The sequence below is a fragment of the Gopherus flavomarginatus genome, chromosome 2 (assembly GCF_025201925.1).
Source record: "Gopherus flavomarginatus isolate rGopFla2 chromosome 2, rGopFla2.mat.asm, whole genome shotgun sequence".
Lineage (NCBI taxonomy): Eukaryota > Metazoa > Chordata > Testudines > Testudinidae > Gopherus > Gopherus flavomarginatus.
Window position 1 is genome coordinate 36,730,082 of NC_066618.1, and position 21,967 is coordinate 36,752,048.

The 21,967-nt window shown below is 42.6% G+C and overlaps 1 protein-coding gene across 14 annotated transcripts in view; it reads right to left on the reverse strand.

The window, feature by feature from the left end:
- Positions 1-21,967, reverse strand: part of KIAA1217 (KIAA1217 ortholog) — a 531,277-nt gene that overhangs the window by 22,594 nt on the left and 486,716 nt on the right. For all 14 annotated transcript variants that reach the window (XR_007772456.1, XR_007772455.1, XM_050938988.1 and 11 more), the window contains 5 exons: positions 18,676-18,851; positions 12,068-12,198; positions 11,671-11,818; positions 7,021-7,510; positions 4,738-4,918 (listed from right to left, as the gene is read on the reverse strand). Coding sequence is in view for 12 of the 14 variants with exons in the window: in XM_050938988.1 (XP_050794945.1) it covers positions 4,738-4,918; positions 7,021-7,510; positions 11,671-11,818; positions 12,068-12,198; positions 18,676-18,851 (1,126 nt within the window). In the remaining 2 variants the exon portion in view is untranslated. The remainder of the gene's footprint in view (positions 1-4,737; positions 4,919-7,020; positions 7,511-11,670; positions 11,819-12,067; positions 12,199-18,675; positions 18,852-21,967) is intronic.

The following is a 21,967-nucleotide window of genomic DNA, read 5'->3' on the forward strand; positions in this document are numbered from 1 at the left end:
AATACCTGGCCTCTGGTGAACAAGGAGTTAATGTCAGATCAGCTTCCACACCTCTCTTTGCGTGGGAGAGGCTGTAATACAGCATAAGACTAGGTAGAACCAAATGCTGGGTGGTGTTCTGTTGTCTCTGTTAAAGTTTTTTATTTTTATGTTATAAACCTTTGAGGAAACAGCAAGCATTTCCCCCCCTGCAGAGTCATGCTGCTAGAGTGCAGAGGAGGATAAGGGTAAAGATATAATTCAATTTGGCTAAGGTTATTAAGAGTGATTTTGTGTGCTTAATTTGAGACACTTTAACAGTTCACGATTTTCAAAAGGCAGAGGCTCAGCAGTTTGTGAAAAATCAGGCACCTCGAGGGCATCCCATGTTGGGTACCCAAAACTATGAGTCATTTAATAATCTTGGCACCTTTTGTGTCAATTCTTTCCCATCAGGTACAGCAACAGATGAAATATTGGAACTGACTGATGATTTAGCTTTACACCTCCACTGGAAATAAGGTGACCAGACAGCAAGTGTGAAAAATCGGGACAGGGGCTGGGGTGGGAGGATGGGGGGGGTAATAGGAGCCTATATAAGAAAAAGACCCAAAAATCAGAACTGTCCCTATAAAGTCGGAACATCTGGTCACCCTAACTGGAAAAATTAGAGACAATGGTTTCAAAGAAACACTGAATAAGCATCTCAAAAATACACAGAGCCAAGATTTCAAAAACAGATGCCTAAAATCAGGCCCGTGTCCAAATTTAGACACCCATGTTTGCTCAGCACTTTTGAAAATCAGGCCACCAATGAATGTAAGAGCCTGACTTCAAGCACTCATTTTTTTAAATGTTAGACTTAATTTTCCATGATAAATATTTCAATTTCTTAATCTGTTCTGGATGGAGAGCAATTGAGACCATGTTTTCTAGCAACATGATCCATCCGTGCTCTGTGTAAGAGCATACAAAGCACTCTGTTAATTGGTTGCTAACATACTCTGTGCACTGTATTAGTAAAGTAGGTGGTCTGTCTTCCCATATGTCACTCATTTTTCTAGCCTAGAGTAGGCAGTAGCATGTTGAAACTTTCTTTCTGAACTGTAGAAGATTTGGGTGGTATGTGAAATGTTTAATCATGGAATTAAGTAAGAAAAAGCTTTGTTATTCCTTTAAGTTATGTGACTATTATAGGATTCATTATGCAAAACAGAAGGCAGATGTCCCATCATTTCATCAAATTTCTCCATAAATCTGCTAGCTGGACACCATGCAAATGCTTATTCTAGAAATGGATTCGCTAAATATGTGAGTAACAAAAGCTCCTCTTTGTTATCATCTTTTGCACTTTCTCAGACATTGTTACAGCTCAGTGCATCCATATAATATTTATTTTCTCTGATTTTTTCTGTGCTGTGCCATTCACCACACAAGCAAATGCTGTTAGAAGCCAGTCATCTCACTGAACTGTACACAAGACCTGGTAGTAAGGGGGGTGAACTTTAAGCACCTAGACATCTGTTGGAAATGTAAAACACAAAATCTGGGACAACTTTTTGTTTCAGAAAGTGAAGCAAGTAACCAGAGGGACAGCCATTTTAGACTTGATTCTGACCAACAGGGAGAATTGGTGGCAAATCTGATGGTGAAAAGTAATGAGGGTGAAAGTGATCATGAAATAATAGAGTTCATGATTCTAAATAAAGGAAGCAGTGACAGTAGCAAAATAAGGACAATGGACTTCAAAAAAAAAAAAGCAGACTTTAACAAATGCAAAGAACTGTTAGGTAAGATTCCATGGGAAGAAAATCTAAGAGGATAAGGAGTTCATGAGAGCAGGCCATTTCTCAAGGAGATTAGAAGTCACAATTGCAAAACTATCCTAACGCGAAGGAAAGCTAGGAAGAACAGTAAGAAGCCAGTATAGCTCCAGCAGGAGCTCTTTAATGACTGGGTCCAGTACTATTCAGTATTTTCATTGATGACTTGCATAATGGGAGTAGAAATTTGCTGATGACACCAGGCTGGTTGGGGCTGCGAGCACTTTGAAGGTTTTGATTAGAATTCAAAACAACCTTGACAAATTGGAGAATTGGTCTGAATTAAACAAGATGTAATTCAATAAAGACGTCTGAAAAGCACTTCACTTAGGAAGGAAAAAATCAAACGTACAACTACAAAATGGGGAATAAATGGCTAGATGATCTGGGGGTTATAGTAGATCATACATGGAATATAAGTGAGTGGTGTGATGCGGAGGTGAAAAAGGCTACTATCATTCTGGGGTGTATTAACAGGGGTATTGTATATATGACATCAGATGTAATTGTCCTACTCTACTCAGCACTGGTGTGGCCTCAGCTGAAGTAGTGTCCACTTCTGAGCACCACACTTTAGCAAAGGTGTGAACAAATTGGAGAGAGTCCAGAGGAGAGCAAGAAAAATGATAAAAAGTTTAGAAAATCTGAGCTATGAAGGAAGATTAAAAAAGCCTGGGCCTGTTTAGTCTTGAGAAAGGACAAATGAGGGGAAACCTGATAACAGTCTTCAAAATATGTTAAGGGTTGTTATAAAGAGGATGGTGATCAATTGTTCTCCATTTCCACTGGAAGTAGGACAAGAAGTTATGGGCTTATAACTCCAGCAAGAGAGATTTATATGAGATATTAGGAAAATCTTTCTTACTATAAGGATAGTTAAGCTCTGGAATAGGCTTCCAAAGGAGGTGTATAATCCCCATCATTGGACGTTTTAAAAAACAAGTGGGACAAAAACCTGTCAGGGATAGTCTAGGTTTGCTTGGTCCTGTCAGAGTGCATGGGGGTGGACTTGATGACTTATCAAAGTCCCTTCCAGCCCTACGTTTTTTATGATTTTTTTATCATTATGAACATTTAGTCTGTCTTCTTGCATAATACAGGAAGTCTGACTAAATTTACACAGGATTTCTCCTAGTAATTCATGCATCAAGCCCATAATTACTGGCTGCACATGTCTTTTAGAAAGCCATCCCATCTTGATGTAAAGACTTCAGGTGAGAGTGAATCCAACAAATTCCTAAATAAATGGTCCCAATTATTAATTCTCATCACCGTTAAAATGTTGTGTCTAATTTTAATCTGAATGTTTTAGCTTCATCTTCCAACCACTGGATCTTGTTAAGTCTGTCTGCTAAATTAAAGAAACATTAGTCACCTCTTACTCTCCTCCTTCATAAACTATAAAGACTGAGATTTGAAGTCTCTCACTGTAAAGGCATGTTTTCCAGACTTGAAATCATTCTTGCAGCTCTTTTCCAAACCCTTTGCAATTTTAAACATCTTTCTTGAAGTGTGGACACCAGAACTGGACACAGTATGCCATATACAAAGGTAATATAACCTGTCTACTTGTACTTGATCTTACCCTGTTTATACATTCAAGTGGTACATTCAGTGTCCCCCCAAAATTGTATTTTTTATATTGAGCCAGATACAAACTCCACTGAGCACTACATTTTTGTATAGGATTGCGTGTGTTTGTGTCGGGGGATGAGGGGGGTTATGAATGTTGTGAGAGGTGTGCAGGGAGGACTGTGTGTGTGCATGCACACATGGGGGGGTTATATGCGTGTGTGTTGAAGACTGCGCACAGGGTGGGGGGTTGTGTGTGTGTGCAAGTCCATGTGGGGGTGTGGTGAGGGGTCTGGGGGGGTATTGGAGTGTATGTAAGTGTGCGTGGTAAGGGATGTGGTGCATGTGCGTGGTGAGGGTTGGGGTGAGGGGCAGGGTATTGATTTGGGGTGAGGAGTCTGAAGGGGTGTCTATGGGAAGGCTGAGAAACATGCAGGGGAATTGTGTATGGGTGGGTGGGGTGCACATGTGTGTGCATCACACACTACTCCCTGTCCGCACCAGTAGCAGGGTCCCAAAGGAAGGTGATTCGCTCTGCAGCAGCTGCCTGAGGAGCCTAGCCAGGGGTCTGTATCTGGAGGGTGGGGGTGGTGTCAGACTGCACTTCCCTGCGGCTGGGGGTTTCAGACCACTCACCACCACCCCAGGTGCACCCAGGAAGGGGCCCTGGCTGCAGCTCCCTCTGCTCCCACTCCCACTGTGTCCCTGGAAACCAACTGCCAGGCATGTGGGTGGGCTGGGGCATCAGTACGTTGGCCTGATTGGGTTACAGCTCTGCAGCCTGCACTGCCCTGGGCTGGGCTGACAAGGCACAGCCCGTCCAGGCCCCTCACGTGAGCTCTTGCACAAGGTGCATTCCGGAGCTACCACCCCTTGCCAGCTGCGTGTGTCCCCATCCCGAAACACTCCCAACTCCCCTAGAGTGAGGAGGTGATGGGGGGCACACATGCCATGTCACAGGGTAGCGGGACCAAGCAGAACAGGTTCTTAAAGGGTCATGCCATATCCCTTCTGGGGCCACACTGAGGAGATGTGAGCAGCAGGGATTCAGACCTGCGCCATATACACAAGACTGCTGCACCACTGGGCAGTTTAAAGGGAACATTGCTCGCATTCGCCCTCTTAGCTACAGCATCACCCCAGGAGCTCAGGTTTAGCTGGTGAACCAGCATGACCGCTGCATCCTCTACAGAGTCCCTGCTTCCCAGGACATATCCCCCATTCTGTCTCACAGGGAAGGCTAAGATATTGATAAAGGTGCTAAGTAAATATATAAACTTAAATTACCATTTTAATAAAAAAAACTTATGTCATTTAATTTTCTCAAAGATGCAAACCCTCAGTTCACAACTGCAAACCTTACCTGAAACCTCTAATTTATCCACTGCCTCCAATTTTGGCAAGGCCATGGACCGCGGAGGCATCTCTAAGTTAGGGATTGACTTCATGATATTGGCCTGTGCCTCTTCTAAAAGTTTTTCAAACTCCTTTCCATTATAGTGATCAAGGTTCTGTCTTTTCTCTTCCCATTTCTTTTCTGCTTTCTAAAAAGAAGTATAGCATTCGGTTAATGTTCTGATTTCATCAGTCTCTACTCTGTTATTTCTACACCTCCAAATATAAACATTATGAATCAAAATTGGTTAGATTTCTTCAGCATTGGTCTGTAGTGAGGTAACAGAAGTTTCTGATTTCAGTTTGGTTTTTAGTGAGCAACATTTCACATCAAAAATTCACTGCCTACTGTTCAGCACACTTTAACATACTGTAAGCGTCTACTGCTCTTGCCTCCAGAACTCAGCTAGCACCATTGTTTCCTATAGAGCACTCCTTGCAAGTCAAATCAGCCTGAGAAAACTTACAGACTGCATTACCTCCCATGAGTTTCTTTCTGAACTACTGCAGGCACAAAACATTTACTCAAAAATTGAAGGAAAGCTATTATTTATTTGTTGGCAAGTCTCTGTGCCTCAGTTTCCTTATCTGTAAAATGGGGATAATAATACCCATCACTTCACAAGGGTATTTGTAATGCACTTTGAGATACACAGACGAAAAATGCTATAGCCATGCAAAATAGTGTTTAATGTTTAAAAACAGACAATGCCTGTTACATATTGTTTTAAAAACACACATCATAGTTACCATTGTGCTCACCCTGGTGTAAGCATTTGGGGTAACATGTTGCTAGGAACAACCACAAACAAAAAGTATTGACAAAGCTCCATACGGGAGCAATAATTGTTTCTTTTTTAAAAAACTGATGAAAAATGCTCTGGCTCCAGATTAATTTACTTAGTTCGCTGTTTATTTTTGTTTTGTGATGGAGGCTACACATACTTTACTCATTGCATCAAAAAGTTATCTAACTGCACTGTAGCTTATGTAAGTATTTCTTGTGACTTTTTATAGCAATACACAGCAGATGTTGACCTGCAGATAGGGTCCTAAATATTTAGCCACTGCTTAAGGAGAAAGCCCTTAACAGCATGTTGTTTTTCCCTCAACAGCCCCAACTGGAAATTCCATGTTAAAATGACATAGAAAAATAATCAAGCATTAGAAAGTATGGAAATACACAGTGCTAAGGTCACCCAAACATCCTTAATTCTGCTCCTGTGTCTTCCCAACACCAAGCCGCCATAAGGAAGTCCTAGACACGCTGTGTGTCATCTTCCCATCAGTGACTCAAAATTGAGAGGTGACCTAACTGGGATTCCTTACTCGAGTAGATGGCCTGATCAGGCACACCTTTAATGGAAAGTGTTATAGAGCTACAGCAAAATACTCCAGCCATCTTTAAGACCAAATGCAGTGAAAGGAAAAAGGGAGGCCTTTAAATATCTTAATCAAAAGACCACATTCTGGAAGATTGGTCAAAACATCCCCCAATCCCAAAAGTATACAGGATTTCAAATTTAGAAGTGTGGCTACAATGTACTGCCTGCCATGTTACCATGACACTTAACAGACAAATACTTTTAACATGGTAAGGACTGGATTCAAATTAGGTAGATTACACACCTGGAGCATGGGATGGTGGGGGAAATCATACTTGTGTATCACAAAAATGTGAAGGGCCAGAGCTGTGTACTACACAGCTCCTCAACTTCACAAAATTCCAGTTGTGTGGGTGACCTTACTGAGCATTTCCATACTTTTTAATATATATATAAAATCTTACCTAGGCATTTCCAGGCTGATGTTAAATCCTCCACTTAGCCCACTCCTGAAAAAATCCTACTTTAATCACTTAACACCTGCCCAATAGTAATAGAAGGGGATTTATAGGTTTCACTCCTGGTTAACATGATTTTTAGTTTGGGATTTAAAAGAAAATAATCATCTGACTTTAGTAATCATTTCTTCAGTGTCAATAGAGCACTCAGAAATGGCACCTCAGGCTTTTGTCTTTTTTTAACAACACTACATTTTGTCTTGGTTCAAAATAAGGGGTACGATTTTCAGAAGTGCTTATGGAAGTTATGGGCCCAACTCCCATGGACTTTCCTTTGGATATTGGACACCTAGGTCCACTGGTATTTTGAAAATCCTACCTAAGGTTCCAAATGCATGCTGGCAGCACCCAGTAAAGCCAAGCTTGGGCCCAAAGAGAATATCACTGGTTAAAGAGAATACACTGTACCTCAATTGATACAGCTCGGTTCCTGGTACTTGCACTGTGAATTTCTTCAATAAAAAGGCTTTGCATTACGGAACCATTGACCTGTGGTGACTGAGATGTCTGTGATTGCTGGGTTGCTGCTGTGGACTCCAGTACAGTGACTGGCATGGTGGGGGTGTGATGGCTTGTTGCTGACAAAGCTACAGAATGGCTGGTGACTGAAGGTGAATTCTGGGTATGGTTGACCAGTGCTGAAGAGTGCTGATACTGATGTATGACTACGGGAGAGCTCTGTACATGATGAACTGTCATTAAGGGTAGAACTTCTGACTTGACTGAAGACCCTTGCAGCTCTGCTGTAACTCCAGCTATGGTTTGCTGTGGGTATCCAGGGACACGAATTAGCTCTTCTTGATTTTTCAGAACTTCGGTAGCTGTTGCCTTTTCCATGGCACTGTATTGCGTGCCTTGAGAAGGATCCACGCCCTTCAGCAGACCTTCTGTAACATGTCTATCAAAACAAATCACACACATCAGCATTCATTATTTATTAAATTTGCATATAATTAGTCCAGTCATTTGCTATATATTAACTTTATTGGCTGTAATCTGCATACAAAATATACTTTTGGCAAAAACTCTCTTTTCCCCCACCTAATTGGAAACAGAAATCAATTTGGTAATTTTCAAGTGTGAGGAAACTAGAAATTAAAAGGTTATAGGTGTGACGTTGCACTGCATATATGTTATGGAAATATACTAATGAGTGTGAATATAATGTAACTGGAATATGCTTCATGCAAAAGGTCTCTTGTAAGGTATCATTACAAAGCTTATAATCTACTGAGTGTTTTCATCCTATTTGTATGTATCACTCTTGTATCTAAAGCTAGAAATATGAAGTATTACTCTAAAGTCCTATTGTAACTATGCAAAGTTTGGGCCATTAATAATGGCTTGGAATCTTAATGGCTCCCATTAACCAGGACAATTGGTTGTAAATGGCTCTGTTTACGTGTAAGCCTTCCTGTGTTCATGTAAGTCAGGCCGGGAAGAATGGAGGTTTGGGATCTCACAGGACATGTAACCATGTCACCTGGTACTGGAATTCATCTTAAACCTCAGAGGTGTAGCCATGTTAGTCTGGATCTGTAAAAGCGGCAGAGAGTTCTGTGACATGCTCCAATACGTTTGTTAGTCGATAAAATGCCGCAGAACTCTTTGCATCTTGAACCTGGGGCTTTTCCATTTAGAAGGATGGGGTAGGGACCCAGAAAGACAAAAGATTCCCTCCTTGTGCCAAGGCTATAAAAGGAGCTGGAAATAACAAGAACTCTACCAGGGGAAAGGATTGGACCGAGCCTAAGAAGGAGTCTAGTCTGTGAAAGAAGCTTATTGGAACATCTCTGAGGGTGAGATTTACCTGTATTCAGTTTCTTAAATGTATTAGGCTTAGACTTGCGTGTTTTGTTTTATTTTGCTTGGTAACTTACTTTGTTCTGTCTCTTATTACTTGAAACCACTTAAATCCTACTTTTTATACTTAATAAAATCACTTTTGTTTATTAATTAACCCTGAGTAAGTGATTAATACCTGCAGGAGCAAACAGCTGAGCATATCTATCTATCAGTGTTGCAGAGGGCAGCCAATTTATGAGTTTACCCTGTATAAGCTTTATACGATGTAAAATGGATTTATTTGCGGTATGGATCCCATTGGGAACTGAGTGTCTGGTGCTGGAGATAGGTGACTTGCTGAGCAGTTATTGGTTAAAGTCTGCAGCTTTGTGGGCATGGACTAGCCCCTGGGTTTGTGTTGCAGCAGACTAGCATGTCTGGCTAAACAAGGCAGGGTTCTGGAGTCCCAAGCTGACAAAGAAAACGGGCTTAGAGGTAGTTTCAGCACATCAGGTGACAGTCCCAAGGGGGTCTCTCTGACTGAATCCATCACAATCAGTATTTTCTGATAAAAGCATGGCAGAATAAATTAGTAATTAATAGAATCAGAGAAATTAGAATAGAAAAGACAGTTTAGATGAGCTAGTCCATCCCTCTGCCAATACAGGAATATCTCTTCTAAGATATTTTCTAGAATAAAGATGCCAATCTTAAGCCTTAAACTCATCTTGCTTTGTTTCTCTCTTTCTCACACACACAACATAGATTTTGCTATAGCGTAGGTGTTTAGCTGAAAGTTACTAAAATAATATACTTTGATCCCTTGGTGCTGACTATTTCAGGGTTGCCATTGGCAAGAAAATTCAATTTTCATTACCTCACAAAATTAGCATTTGTTTGCTGCTCATATTTTCTGACAAACATGGATAATAATTGTACTTAGTGGTTGAAAAATCTCAAGTATGGCTAATATGTTTCTGTCACATCTCTCATTTCCAAAGCCCAGAATAAAGAATTCCATGAAACCACGAGCAAACCCCAAAATATTTGCTATTTGTTTCCCGTTCTTTAGTAAAAACCAAAACTTGTTAGTGATGCTGTGACGAACTGGGAATGTTCTTAATGTTTTCTCTGAATGCTGTGTGGGTGCCTCAGTTTCCCCTATGCAGTTCTTAAGTATCTAGGTGGTGGGATAAGGGTGTATGGTTGCTGCAGAGCAGAGGGCCAGTGTACATAAATGCCCGACACTCTGTCTCCTAGCAACTGATGTCCTGGGCCCCTCCCCTGCAAAGGTGCCAACTGAAGGTGTGGAAACAAAGAGATCTAGTGACCTCCTGGCCCGGGAAAGAGCCAAAGGCCAGAAAGGAGGGGCTGGAGGGGGTTTCAGTTTGGAGCTGGCTGGGGATGAGGAGTGAAGCGCAGACGTGGGGGTCTGCCTTGCTGGGCCCCAGAATAGACCTGGTGGAGGAGTCTTGTTGTTTGTACCTACAAGCTCTGTTTTAGACCGTGTTCCTGTCATCTAATAAACCTCTGTTTTACTGGCTGCCTGAGTCACATCTGACTGCGAAGTAGGGGTGCATGCAGGACCCTGTGACTTTCCCAGGACCCTGCCTGGGCAGACTCGCTGTGGGAAGTGCATGGCGGGGAATATGCTGAATGCTCCAAGGACAGACCCACGAGGTGAAGCCGTGTGAGCTTCTTGCCCTGAAGACAGTCTAAGGGAGAGGAGGCTCCCCGAAGTCCAAGGGAGAGGAGGCTCCCCGAAGTCCTGACTGGCTTTGTGGGAGTAGGTCCAGAGCATCGTCCGGGGACTCTGTGACAAATGCTAACATCATGTTAGCGATGCTTTGTGTTAGCTATTTCTTAGTGTTATACTTTGGGAGATTCATGCTGTGCACTCAAAGTATGCCTGATCTAACACCAATTGTTGTAAAATGTCTACAACCGATTGGGTTAGAGATGGGCACAAACACACGTTGTATGGCTCCTGAGTTAAATGTCCCCAACAGTCAAGGATGTCTTGGTCAGGGGTTTGGATTCAACCTATCCCTAGTTAGGGTCTACTAGACTATTGTAGCTGCTTTAGACAGAGACTTTACATGGAACAACTGAAGTCACGATTTTCAGTATGTGGTTAGGAAGTTCTAAGAGGAACCCATATTTAACCCCCAGCTCTTGGCACTCCAGACTGAACCTCTAGGGACCCTTACAGAAGGAGTACAACAATAATGGCTAGCAAGATCCTCTGACCTCATTTCCCAGTGTGCTTGGAGTCAGTGGTGGGGATAGAAGGAATTAGAAAGCCTTGTTGGTGTGGTTTGGACAAGAAGGTCACTGGATCAACAACAAGCCAGAGTTATACAGCCCCCAGTGAGGGAGTAGCCTGACTCTACTACCAATGAACCGAGTTTAGTCTCAGTTTTAGTTTGGAAGCTGAGAGAGACAGCACAGCTCAGGGAAGTTTCTGCTAAACTCTCACTCCTCGCTAAGGGAGATTTTGGACTCCTATAAGACTTCAACTGCATGGATCAGGCAGTTCCAACACTGAAGTGACCAGCATCCAGTAGAGTGAGAGAGAGACAACCTGGCACTAGTTACCAAGAGCCAGCCAAGACCCCAGGAGAATTCCAGACCAGGGTACAGCAAGTCCAGCTGGAGTCAGGAGAGGACCCTGCCAACCCAGGGGACTTCATTCTAAGCTGACAAATGCTACAGCACAGCAACACTCCATCTCAGGACATTCAACATCAGCCTACCATCTGCCTCAAGGAGGTGCCTCAGAGAGTGCCAGAGGCTGGTGAGTGTTAGGAAATGGAGAACTGGCTTTTTCATAAATGTATTAGTTAACCATAACCCTTTCCTTCCTCTATTTTCCTGTTCCCAGTAAGTCCCCCCCTTTATTATGCTATTATTTTTGGTCTGCTATTTCTTTGCTGGGGTTTGTTTTCATTTATCTTATTATCCCCTATGTACAGGGCTTTTACACTGCTTCCTCTTCCTTCTCAAGAGACAGCACCCTGTGTATTGCCACAGTGAGGAGTCACCAGGGGTCAAAAAAAAACCCAGGACCCAACCCATGCAAAGAGTGGGGAAAAGTTGCTCCAGGTATTGGTGATAGCAAGCACTAGAGAGAGAAAAGCTATGCCTCAGAGGAGGGGCTACACATACAACCCTATAAACAAGTTGTGGCTCTGAAAACCTTTTGACTCTGAATGGAAAAGGCTTTGCAGTGTTCCTTGCTGGAACTGTTCAGAGTTCTGAAAAACAACTCACCTCCTCAGCGTGGTAAGGATATCTGTCATGCTGCGGACTCGTTTCAGCAAGCTGTCTAGTTTATGGGGCTCCTCCTTCAGAAACCTCACGGCTTCCACTTCAATGCGGAGGATCGCCCGCATTTTATTCTGCAATGTCGGAAACTCACCTACGAAAACAAGAACCACCAAGTTCAAGAGAAAGTGACAAATGCTTTTTTTTTTTAAAAAGAGTTGGATACATGCGAGTGTATTCAACAGTTACGTATCCGCCTGCACACAGAGATCACACACTCAGACCCCAAGACCTTTAATTGATTTTTTGAAGAAGGCAAAGACCAAGTTTCAGATCAAGACACAAACCTACATCACTCCCAAGTGTTAGAACAATCAAACCAAACATAAAAGGGAAACTACACCTTTGAGGGTGGCGACAGCTTCTCCTACTTGCCGCAGAAGAAAAGCCCCATCTTCAACATCTTTCAAGGTCACTATCTTGTTGGTGGCAGTAGAGTCCTTCTTCAGCTCTTCAACAAAAGCTTCTAGCTCACTGTTTAAAAAAACAAGCAGAAATAGAACTTGAACTGAGTTTTGTTTTGTTTTGTGAAAATAGTTGGAATCGAATGGACAAATCTGGATCAGAAATATCACAGCACCTTAAAACTGCTACTGACCCCTTACTAGCTTGATTCTGAAAATAACAATGAGTGCCTAAACGGAGGGTGTGTGAGAGAGCTAGAACTCCAGATTCCCAGCAGGGCAACTTCCTCTCAACACACTGGGGTTTTGGAATATGCTGAGGATAATAAAATACACAGAGGCAGTACATGTTATGAGAGGTTTTGCAAGGAACAGGCCACCATGTGAATACGCTGCCCTGACACCAAGGGGCACAAATGACAAACAAACTGTAGCACTGTGTGACTACCTCAGAACAAACACACAACCCCTGTCCCCCAAGTCATGAATATTTGTTCTGATAAAAGCCTGCCTCCATTCACACTCATTTTGTGACCACTTTCACTGCATATTTTAGCTAATGAGTTTACTAGCAGCAATATTCTCAGAAACAGCAAATGTTATGTTAATACTAGAGAATATCCTGAGTACATTGAACTGATACATGTAAGTTATCACCTCTGAATCCTGAGTCTAAGATTTACACGCATCCATTCAGTGACAAGCATGTGACTTGCATGTCCAATTAAAATTGACACCAGAGCTTGACTATCAAATACATGCCACAAACAGCTCATTAACAATCCACAGACCAAGGTTATTTGTACAAACTATTTGTCAGATAAGAGCAAATACCAAATTATATCTGAGAAAATCATAAGCTGCTCTTGGACAATTCAAAAACAGGAGTGGACACAGATGTGTTGAATTCAGCATTCATCTATCCATGCCTCAGTTTCTCCATTTGTAAAATGGGGCTAATGATACTTACCTCTTTTGTAAACCACTTTGAGTTCTATGGATGACAAGTGCTATTTAAGAGCTAGGTAATAACAACAACAATCAGTGACTGTATGAGACAGCCAGGCACTCAGGTATGGCAGTGACGGGCATGATACAAACACCTAGACAGATATGAGAGAGCCGTATTACACTGTTCAGCTGTCAAGAAAAGAGTGAGGAAATAGACAAAAGATTGAAAAAGGCATAAGCAGCCCAACTAATTAATTATGGAAAGCCAAAGAACAAATAGCAGCTTTTTGGGACTCCAGCACCTGTGTCCTGCACTCTGCCCTTATAAATGCATGCCTTTGCTCCACAATATCTCTACCCTAAGGACTAATCCTTGGGGCAGGCTAAGGCGAGCGAATACAGCATGTGAATTTCACAGTGCTCCTCTTAACTTCCATCTAGTCAGCACCCAACCTTTGTTATACAGCTGACACCGATGAATGCCTCCCACCAGTTGTTGCAGTGCTGTTGTAGCGACCTGAAGAAGAGAGCTCTCTGTAGCTCAAAAGCTTGTCTCTTTCACCATCAACAGTCAGCCAATACAAGATATTACCTCACCCACTGGATTCTACATTAGGGACAGTGCTGTGCTCTAGTCACATTTGAGATGCTGAGAGCTGACTAGAACTTGTTATCCCTAAGAAGAGTTTACTTGCTCCTTGTGAGCAGGCAGGGTCTGAAATGTACAAAAACCCTGTTTACAAAGATCTGGAGAGAAGGATTCGTGTTATTTCAATCTGCCTGTGCGCCAGAATGGAGCAGATGTGAATAAGACATACCTAAGCTGAGAGATCTCACTTTAGGAACACCAGCCTGGAAGGTCTCCCAATACAAATGCAGATGAGAGAAAACATCTTGCTTATTAACACAGAGATGATGAATCTCAAAAGAGGCCAGTAGGTGGCACCAACTGAATGATATTCTTCTGCTTTTACAGGGAACGAGGTAGTCGAATTTAAAACACTACAACACATATCTACTTCTCCTACATTTGCGTTCACAATAAAGAAGACACAAACAGCAGGATATCACCTCAAGAACAGAGCCAACACAGGAAGGATTTTGCAAAAAAACCTCCGCTTTCCATCATCAAGCCCAGAAAATGTTGCTGTGAGCTCAAACCCTCTGGTAGGAGGTTGTTGCACAATCAAGGACCATTGATAGCTCTGTCACGCGTACCTGTGAACTTCATCTGGTAGAATAATGGCTTCAATGGCCCTGATACACCCAGCTGCCTCAGAGTCAGGAATAGAAAAGAAGCTTCTCTGAAACCTGAGTCCTATGCTACTGGAGACCTCAAAATTAGGACCAGGACTTTGAATTGGCTCCTGGCTTGAATGGGGAGACAGTAGGAGGCATGGAGCAGGACAATCATCTTTTGGCATGTAAGGGCCACTGTCACACAGACAGGGGTAAGGGAGACATCTAAATAGCAGGGGATGGTGTCTGTCTCACTTTTGTTCACAAAGAGAGAGTTCTTTCCAGACTTTGGTACGAAAATGTGGGTTACACCAGATAGTAACATATAAAAGTTTTTTCTAACTGCAATTACACATGATAATAAGCATTTGAACATAACAGAGAAATTTAGAATATATTTTAAATATATTGTTATATCTGGTCTGAAATAATATATTCATACCAAATTCAGGGATGCTGGAACAATTTTTATAGTGGGGGTGCTGAGGTCCATTGAACCAAACAAGCCATACAAACCCTGTGTATGATGGAAACCACTTCAAGCCAGGAGGATGCAGCAGCACCCCCAGCACCCTTAGTTCCAGCACTTATGATCAAATTTGACAAGTGTGTGGAGAAAATACTGATTCTCAGTCTACAGTTAATGAGAATGCAGAGAAGAGGACGTTTTGTCAGCACTCACAATGCTAAGGATGTCACCTTGCAGGCTGATGGAAACCAGATATCCTGATTATGAAAATATGATTTTCCTAGAAAACCTGCCTACTGAAGGCAGAGATTCCAAGAGACTATTCAGCAATGCTGATGACACCTATTCCAATTACAGATGCAGGATGCTCCTAGACAATGCCGAATTGCTAGTGTTCTTCAAAATTATTGTAAAATCATAAATACTAGTATTAAATTCTGAAATCTTACTTAAAAATAATCTAAGTACTTTATTTTTATGTCTGTTTGTTTGAAATTTGTCAGAAGGGGCACAATTATTCTATTTTACTGTTATTAGAAGTGCTGTCAGCTTTCACCTATAGTTTATGTTCTAGCTCTGAGAGAGAACTTTGTACAATATGTACAGCATACCATGCATTGTAGTTTTACCACATAACGCATTGGTAAGTAATGCATTTTTACTGGATGCATCTGTGTTTTCTGACTATCACAATAGTTTATAAATATGCTGCTTATAACTATGGTTTATAACTAACTACAACACCTTCTATTCATGTGCTTCTAACCATCTATAAAGCATACAACTCATGTCTGTAATATGCTTATCACCTCTATTAATCATATATTAGCTTTTTCATAACCTATTTATAAATGTATCCTTCACTTAAATTGTGACTGACATATATTATCCCAATTTGCCTTTGGTATCTAGCAAGCTTTGAGGCTGGTATTTGGTAACTGACATCCAAAAAAGGTATTGTATCTTTGGATTAGATCCAATTTAATTTACTAAAAATGTCTGCCTGAAAGTACAATTATCAGGCATGCAAAATGATCTGGTTTACATGGAGTGCACTTTCTACATGCCTTCAAGGCAGACTGTCTAAGAGATCTCCCTGGACTTCATTGGATATTTCTATTTTCTGAGATGAAACTGAAGTCCCAATATCAGAGGGGTAGCCGTGTTAGTCTGGATCTGTAAAAGCAGCAAAGAATCCTGTGGCACCTTATAGACGTATGTTAGTCTATAAGGTGCCACAGGATTCTTTGCTGCTTTTGAAGTCCCAATCTTCTTCTGACATAAATTGGCACAGGTCTACAGATTCCAATGGAAACAAACTAGTAGTGAATTTGATTTAAATTGGTTTGTAGAAATCTCCTTCATTTGTAATATGAAATTGCCATGATTTTTGTTTTTGCAATTGGAAATATTCCTCAAAGTAGCAGAGAGGAGAGTTAAACCAAGAATCAGAAAAGCTGGAAGAGTTTTTCTCTCTGTTCCTTCAGGCAATACTAAAGTTCATATTCCAGGGCAATTAACACATTTTTACAAATGTAGCTGAATCCCTGAAACTCCTTGATTCTGATGAGAAAGGTCTGTAGGACTATGATTTGGAAGAGGTCAATAGGACAATGATTAAAAGTCTGAGAAATGATAATTTTTGTGTCCTGTTACTGTGCATTTACTTTATAGGTCTGAAGTGGTGTCAGATGGAAAACTTCTACATAGAATGTTAACCTCTCTCTGATGTTACCAACTGACATTTAAAGTGTAATTTTATGGTGTATGTCCTGATAGCACCACTAAGTTCATCTAGGCACTATTATGAACAAGGAACACAAAGGGTACCTCTACATTGCAATTTAAAAACTGTGGCCAGCCTGTGCCAGCTGACTTGGGCTCACAGGGCTTGGTCTAACGGGCTACTTAGCTGCAGTGTAGATATTCAGGCTCAGTCTGGAGCCCAGGCTCTTGGACCCTGTGAGGTGGGAGGGTCCTCAGCCTGAATGTCTACACTGCAATTAAACAGCCTCTTGGTCTGAGCCCCGGGGAGCCTGAGTAAGTTGGCCTGGGCCAGCCATGGGTGTCTAATTGCAGTGTAGACATAAGAGAACTCCAGCCCCAGGGTGTACACAGTCTTAGCTAATACACAGTGTGTGAATAAACCGACGAACAGGACAGTGGTGGGGGACAGCACTGTCTGTAGCTCAGTTAGGATTGTGAGCTAGTTTATAGCAATATCCACAGTATATAATACTGTAAATTCACAATCTTGCAGAAAAAACACAAATTCCTAGATTAATATTATCCTTTATAATCACAGGTGCGATACTTTTGTAGTAAATCTGAGTCATTTGACAACACATATATTAACACAGAAGATTGCTTTCCCTCTTTGTTTATAAATATCAGAGCTGCTGGTATGGCAGATTATCATGATTAATGTTTGCAGTGAGAAGCTGATTATAAAGTTTCTCTATACATAAAGGAGCAATATTTCAGGTGTGGCCAGATATACATTTGGATCAGCAATAAAAACTAAATTAATTAAATAGTATCTTACAAAATCTCAGTGTTAGAATTATTTAGACTATTTACTGATTTTTTTTTTTGAGCTAGATCCCAATTGCATCACATTTTCAAAATCAGAGCTGCACTAAATCACTGGCCATTGTCAATCTCAGTAAGCCAAAGAATTGAGAAAATAAGACTCTTCTACATAATCTTAAATTATGGCATCCTGCAAATACTCTTCTAAATGTAGAGGTGTGCATGGACGATCCCAGCAGACAATGGCAAGAGGAACACTCATAGATTCCAAGGCCAGAAGGGGTCATTAAGATCATCTAGTCTGACCTCCTATATAACACAGGTCATAGCGTTTCCCTGAACTAACATAACTGACATAATTTATTTTAATTAACGTTTATTTTTCCTTTTCAAGTCCCCCACATTCCATATTATCAGTGCCCATTCCATGAGATATCCTAGCATGCACTATAGAACACTGTCTCTATACAGTATTTAACTCTAAGAATATTATCTCCCACTGCACCTCTTTCTCTCTTGAAGAAAATTTAGTCCCTCCTATTCTTTCCTTTTACAATTACACCTTATTTAATATCTGGGTACATGGACGCCACAGACAGTGTCTGAAATTAAGGGGTCATGTTTGTTGTGGGCATATGGATGGGGAGTTCTGAAGACGGAAACTAACCATCATCACTTAGCTAAGAACCCTCACCCAGTTAGAGGCCACTGATTTGCACAATGTTTGGTCACTTAGAATAGAGCTGGTTGAATTTTTTTTGGTGGAAAATGCAGATTTGGTGACATCAATTTTTTTTGTGAATTTGTGTTGATTTTGTCAAATTGTTTCAGTTTAAAAAAGGCTAAAAAAATTGAAATGGTTTGCTCTGACATTTTAAAAAGGAAATATTCTGATTTTTGGTTCAAAATGAATTATTGTTTGAAAATTTCCTTGAAACTTCACTTAAAAACCAACCAAATGTTTTAAAATGGTTGCAATCTAAATGAAATATTTCATTCAACCTAAAACAATTTTTTCTGACTTGATTATTTAAAATTTTCAAAAAAATTGGGTTTTGGTTTGTCCCAAAATGAACCCTCTACCCGCCCCCGCTTTTTCAGCAGCGCCAGCAAACCAAAAAATCTGTTCTTTTCCCAGCTGTACTTAGATATAATTCTACAACCATAATCAGACTCTCCCTGCTCTCTCTCAGCCTATGCGAGTGCATGGAATTATGTAAAGAAGAGAAAGGTGTGCGTGCTAAGTAGCACTTACCTACAAGAGCAGTCCCACAGTGAAAGCATATTCTATAAAGGAAAAAGCCAAGCATGAACAACAAACAAGCTCAAAACACTAGGAGAGGTTTCCCCACCCACCATAACTTCTTCACAATCTTTTCCTCTTCATGGAGGTATTTCTGCCTTTCTTGCTCCACCAGGATGCGCTGTCGCTGCACAGGATCCTCCAGCCTCTTCACTGTTTCAATCACTTTGCTATTGATTTCCAGCTCAGCTTTCTTCATCATTGCCCTCAGCATCTCCTGGTTCTGCAGCTGTTGCACAAAAGAAATCAACTTCAATTTTCCTGCCTGACTAACATCCTGGCAACTGAACACATTGCAGCTCTCAGAAATAGGTTTGGATAAACAGCCATACAGCTGAATGAACATACTCCCTCCCCCCTTAACTTTATCCATAAATGTTATGTCAAGGAGAAGTGGGGAAAGAGCACAAATTCCATTAACTTCTAAAGCGTGTGTCTGACTTACAGTAGCAAGCTGACAAACAGAATGTGTAGACTTCATTATGATGTACTATGTCTCGCACCAATTTCACCGCATACTTCTGTAGGGACTGAAACCTTTATACACCATTCAACGTGCCATTAGAAGGCGTTTTATAAAATATCAGTGATGAGCTTTCTGCCTTGTGACGTGTAATAAGAGTGCAGCCGCTTCTCTGAGAGCTGTCACACTAAAGGGCATGATCCCTTCTTACTAGTCCTTCACTAAACTTGCTGGACCATCATTTGAAAATATCATGAACGGTAGTGTGAAAGCTGAATGCCATTCTTTGAGGGGCACTTCTCAATGTTGCAAGCAGTGGATACACTACTCAATGTGACGGAATGAAAGACGTACAACTAATTTGCAATATACATCAACAACAAAGAGACTTTTAAAATGTGGGTTTTCTCTAAAAAGTGACTATTTAGAAAGGAGACCTGCCACAGATCTTCTCACTTTAGTGGGCAACGTAAATTGTAATACCTTTTATTCCTGTTAACCTTGCAGAGCCGAAACAGTTAGGAGAGTGTGAATTGGATCATACTTCTACTTGTGCATTAATTGTGCACTGAATTTTACCTACAGGGTCAATCAGTTACACTTGTACAAAATGGTTTGAAGGCATTGGGAATCCACAGGTGTCACTGAGATCATAATTGGAAGATAATTAGAGTGCACAGATATCACTAAATACCTACTTTGGCCTGGAGAATCTTCATTAGTGGAAAAGGAAAGAACCCACCTTGGCTATGCTGCCCAGGATGAGCTCGCTGGGCTGACAGTTAAAAAAAAACCCATCTTTTTACTTGCAAACCTATCACATTTTTCTTTAAAGCAGTAGTGTCTTTTAGAGAAGAACTGCTCTTTAAGATGTAATTTTTCACACTACAAGTAAAAATCTTCTATTAGAAGATGTTGCAAATTACAGAGGCCCTGGGTGACTCGTATATAGGCACTGAGCAAGTTCCGCTTATATGCCCAGTGAGCACTTCTTATACACTCTTTCACAAGTATGTTTAAGAAATTCCAACCGCTCTTCATTGGGCATGGAGTGCTGGGGAGAGGAGATGAAGTACAGTAACTCCTCACTTAAAGTCGTCCTGGTTAACCTTGTTTCACTGTTAGGTTGCTAATCAATTAGGTAACATGCTCGTTTAAAGTTGTGCAGTGGTCCCTTTTGATGTCTTTTGGCAGCTGCCTGCTTTGTTCACTGGTTGCAGGAAGAGCAGCCCATTGCAGCTAGCCGGTGGGGGCTTGTAACCAGAGTGGACTGGAAGCCCGCCTATCAGCTCCCCGCTCCCTTAAGTTCCCTGTGCTGCAGCCGCCCAGCAGGCTATCAATTGCGGCTATCAACTGCAGGCAGTTCAGCTGTCCCTTCCCGAACTGCCATGTGCTGCTCCTGCCCTCTGCCTTGGAGCTGCTCCCAGAGACTCCTGCTTGCTGGGGGCGGGGGGGAAGGGGAAGGCTAATGTCAGGGTGTCCCTAGGGCAAGTGCAAGTATATTTTGCACCCTAGGCGAAACTTCCACCTTGCGCCCCCCTCCCGGAGCATGTATGTAGCAGGCTATATCCATAGATCTCATATGCTTTACAAATGGAGGAAAGTTTCATTATACTCATGTTACAGATGGGGAAACCAAGAGACAGAGCCACCCTGACTTGCCCAAGATGACACAGTAAGTCAGTGGCAGAGCTGGGCACAAAACCCAGGTTCTACTCATTCCCAGGTCTGTACCCTTTCCACTGAATCCTTCTGCCTGCTTCCCTCATGGGTACAGTGTTGGGAAGAGGGAGGTGATCTGCTACTTTTCCCTTGGTTTCTCCACTGCAGCAATGGGGCTGTTGCCGGGTTATTTGGTGAGCAGACCCTGGCTCTCTCCTCTGCCCCAAAGCATTTATAACTGAATTAATCTGGATACAGGTGGCCCAAAGGCCAATGGAAGTTTTGGAGCCATGTCTTGGTCACTCAGCAAAGCCGCAGATGTCCTAACCTCTTCACACATGTCAGCCCCCCCCTTCCGCCACCACCCTCAGCCTGTTGGGCTCCCCAGTGCACCGAGACCTGCCCCTGCTCCTGTGATCTGACACCACGTGGAAGGCAGTGTCCAGCCGGGCCCCGAGGCGATCCGCAGCCCCTCTCCAGCCAGCTGTGCATTGGCACCCTGAGGCGCCCCCTCCCTCCCCACAGTCCCGGCCCCAGCCCAGGGGTAGCTGCAGCTGGCGCTGGGGGATGTGAGCGGCCAGGCCTCCTCGCCCTGCTCACAGGCTGCTCCAGGCTCCCCTCCATGAGCCCCAGGCAGAGCTCTTTCTGCTTCTCTCCAGACGCTGGCTATGCGGCTGCCCCTGCTCCTCCTGAGTCCTCTGGCCTGTGCTTGCAGGGCCGCATTCTGAAAGGGGCTTTAAAGCTGCAGGCAGGGCCCCAAGGCCCCCTTAGCCCAGAACCCTGCAGCCCCTAAAGCCCTGCGTTCTAAGTGGCCCTGCCTGCCGAGGGGATGGGGGGCAGTTCCCAGAATCATGGCCATGGGGGCAGTGCCACCTGCACACCCCCTGCACCAAACAGGAGCTGCCTCAGGTATGTGTTCTGCACCTTCTGCCTTCCCCAGCCTTGAGCCTCCTCCCGCATCCCCACCCTGAGTGCCCTCCTGCACCCTAACTCCCTCCCAGACCTCGCACCTCCACCCTGAGTGCCCTCCTGCACCCTAACTCCCTCCCAGACGCTGTACCCTCAGCCCTGAGCCCCAAGGATGAGCCGGGGCACCTCCCCACCACAGTACAGTACAGTATATAATGTCTTTTGTCTGCCCCCCAAAAATCTCCTTGGAACCTAACCCCCCGCATTTACATTAATTCTGAGGGGGAAATTGGATTCGCTTAACATCGTTT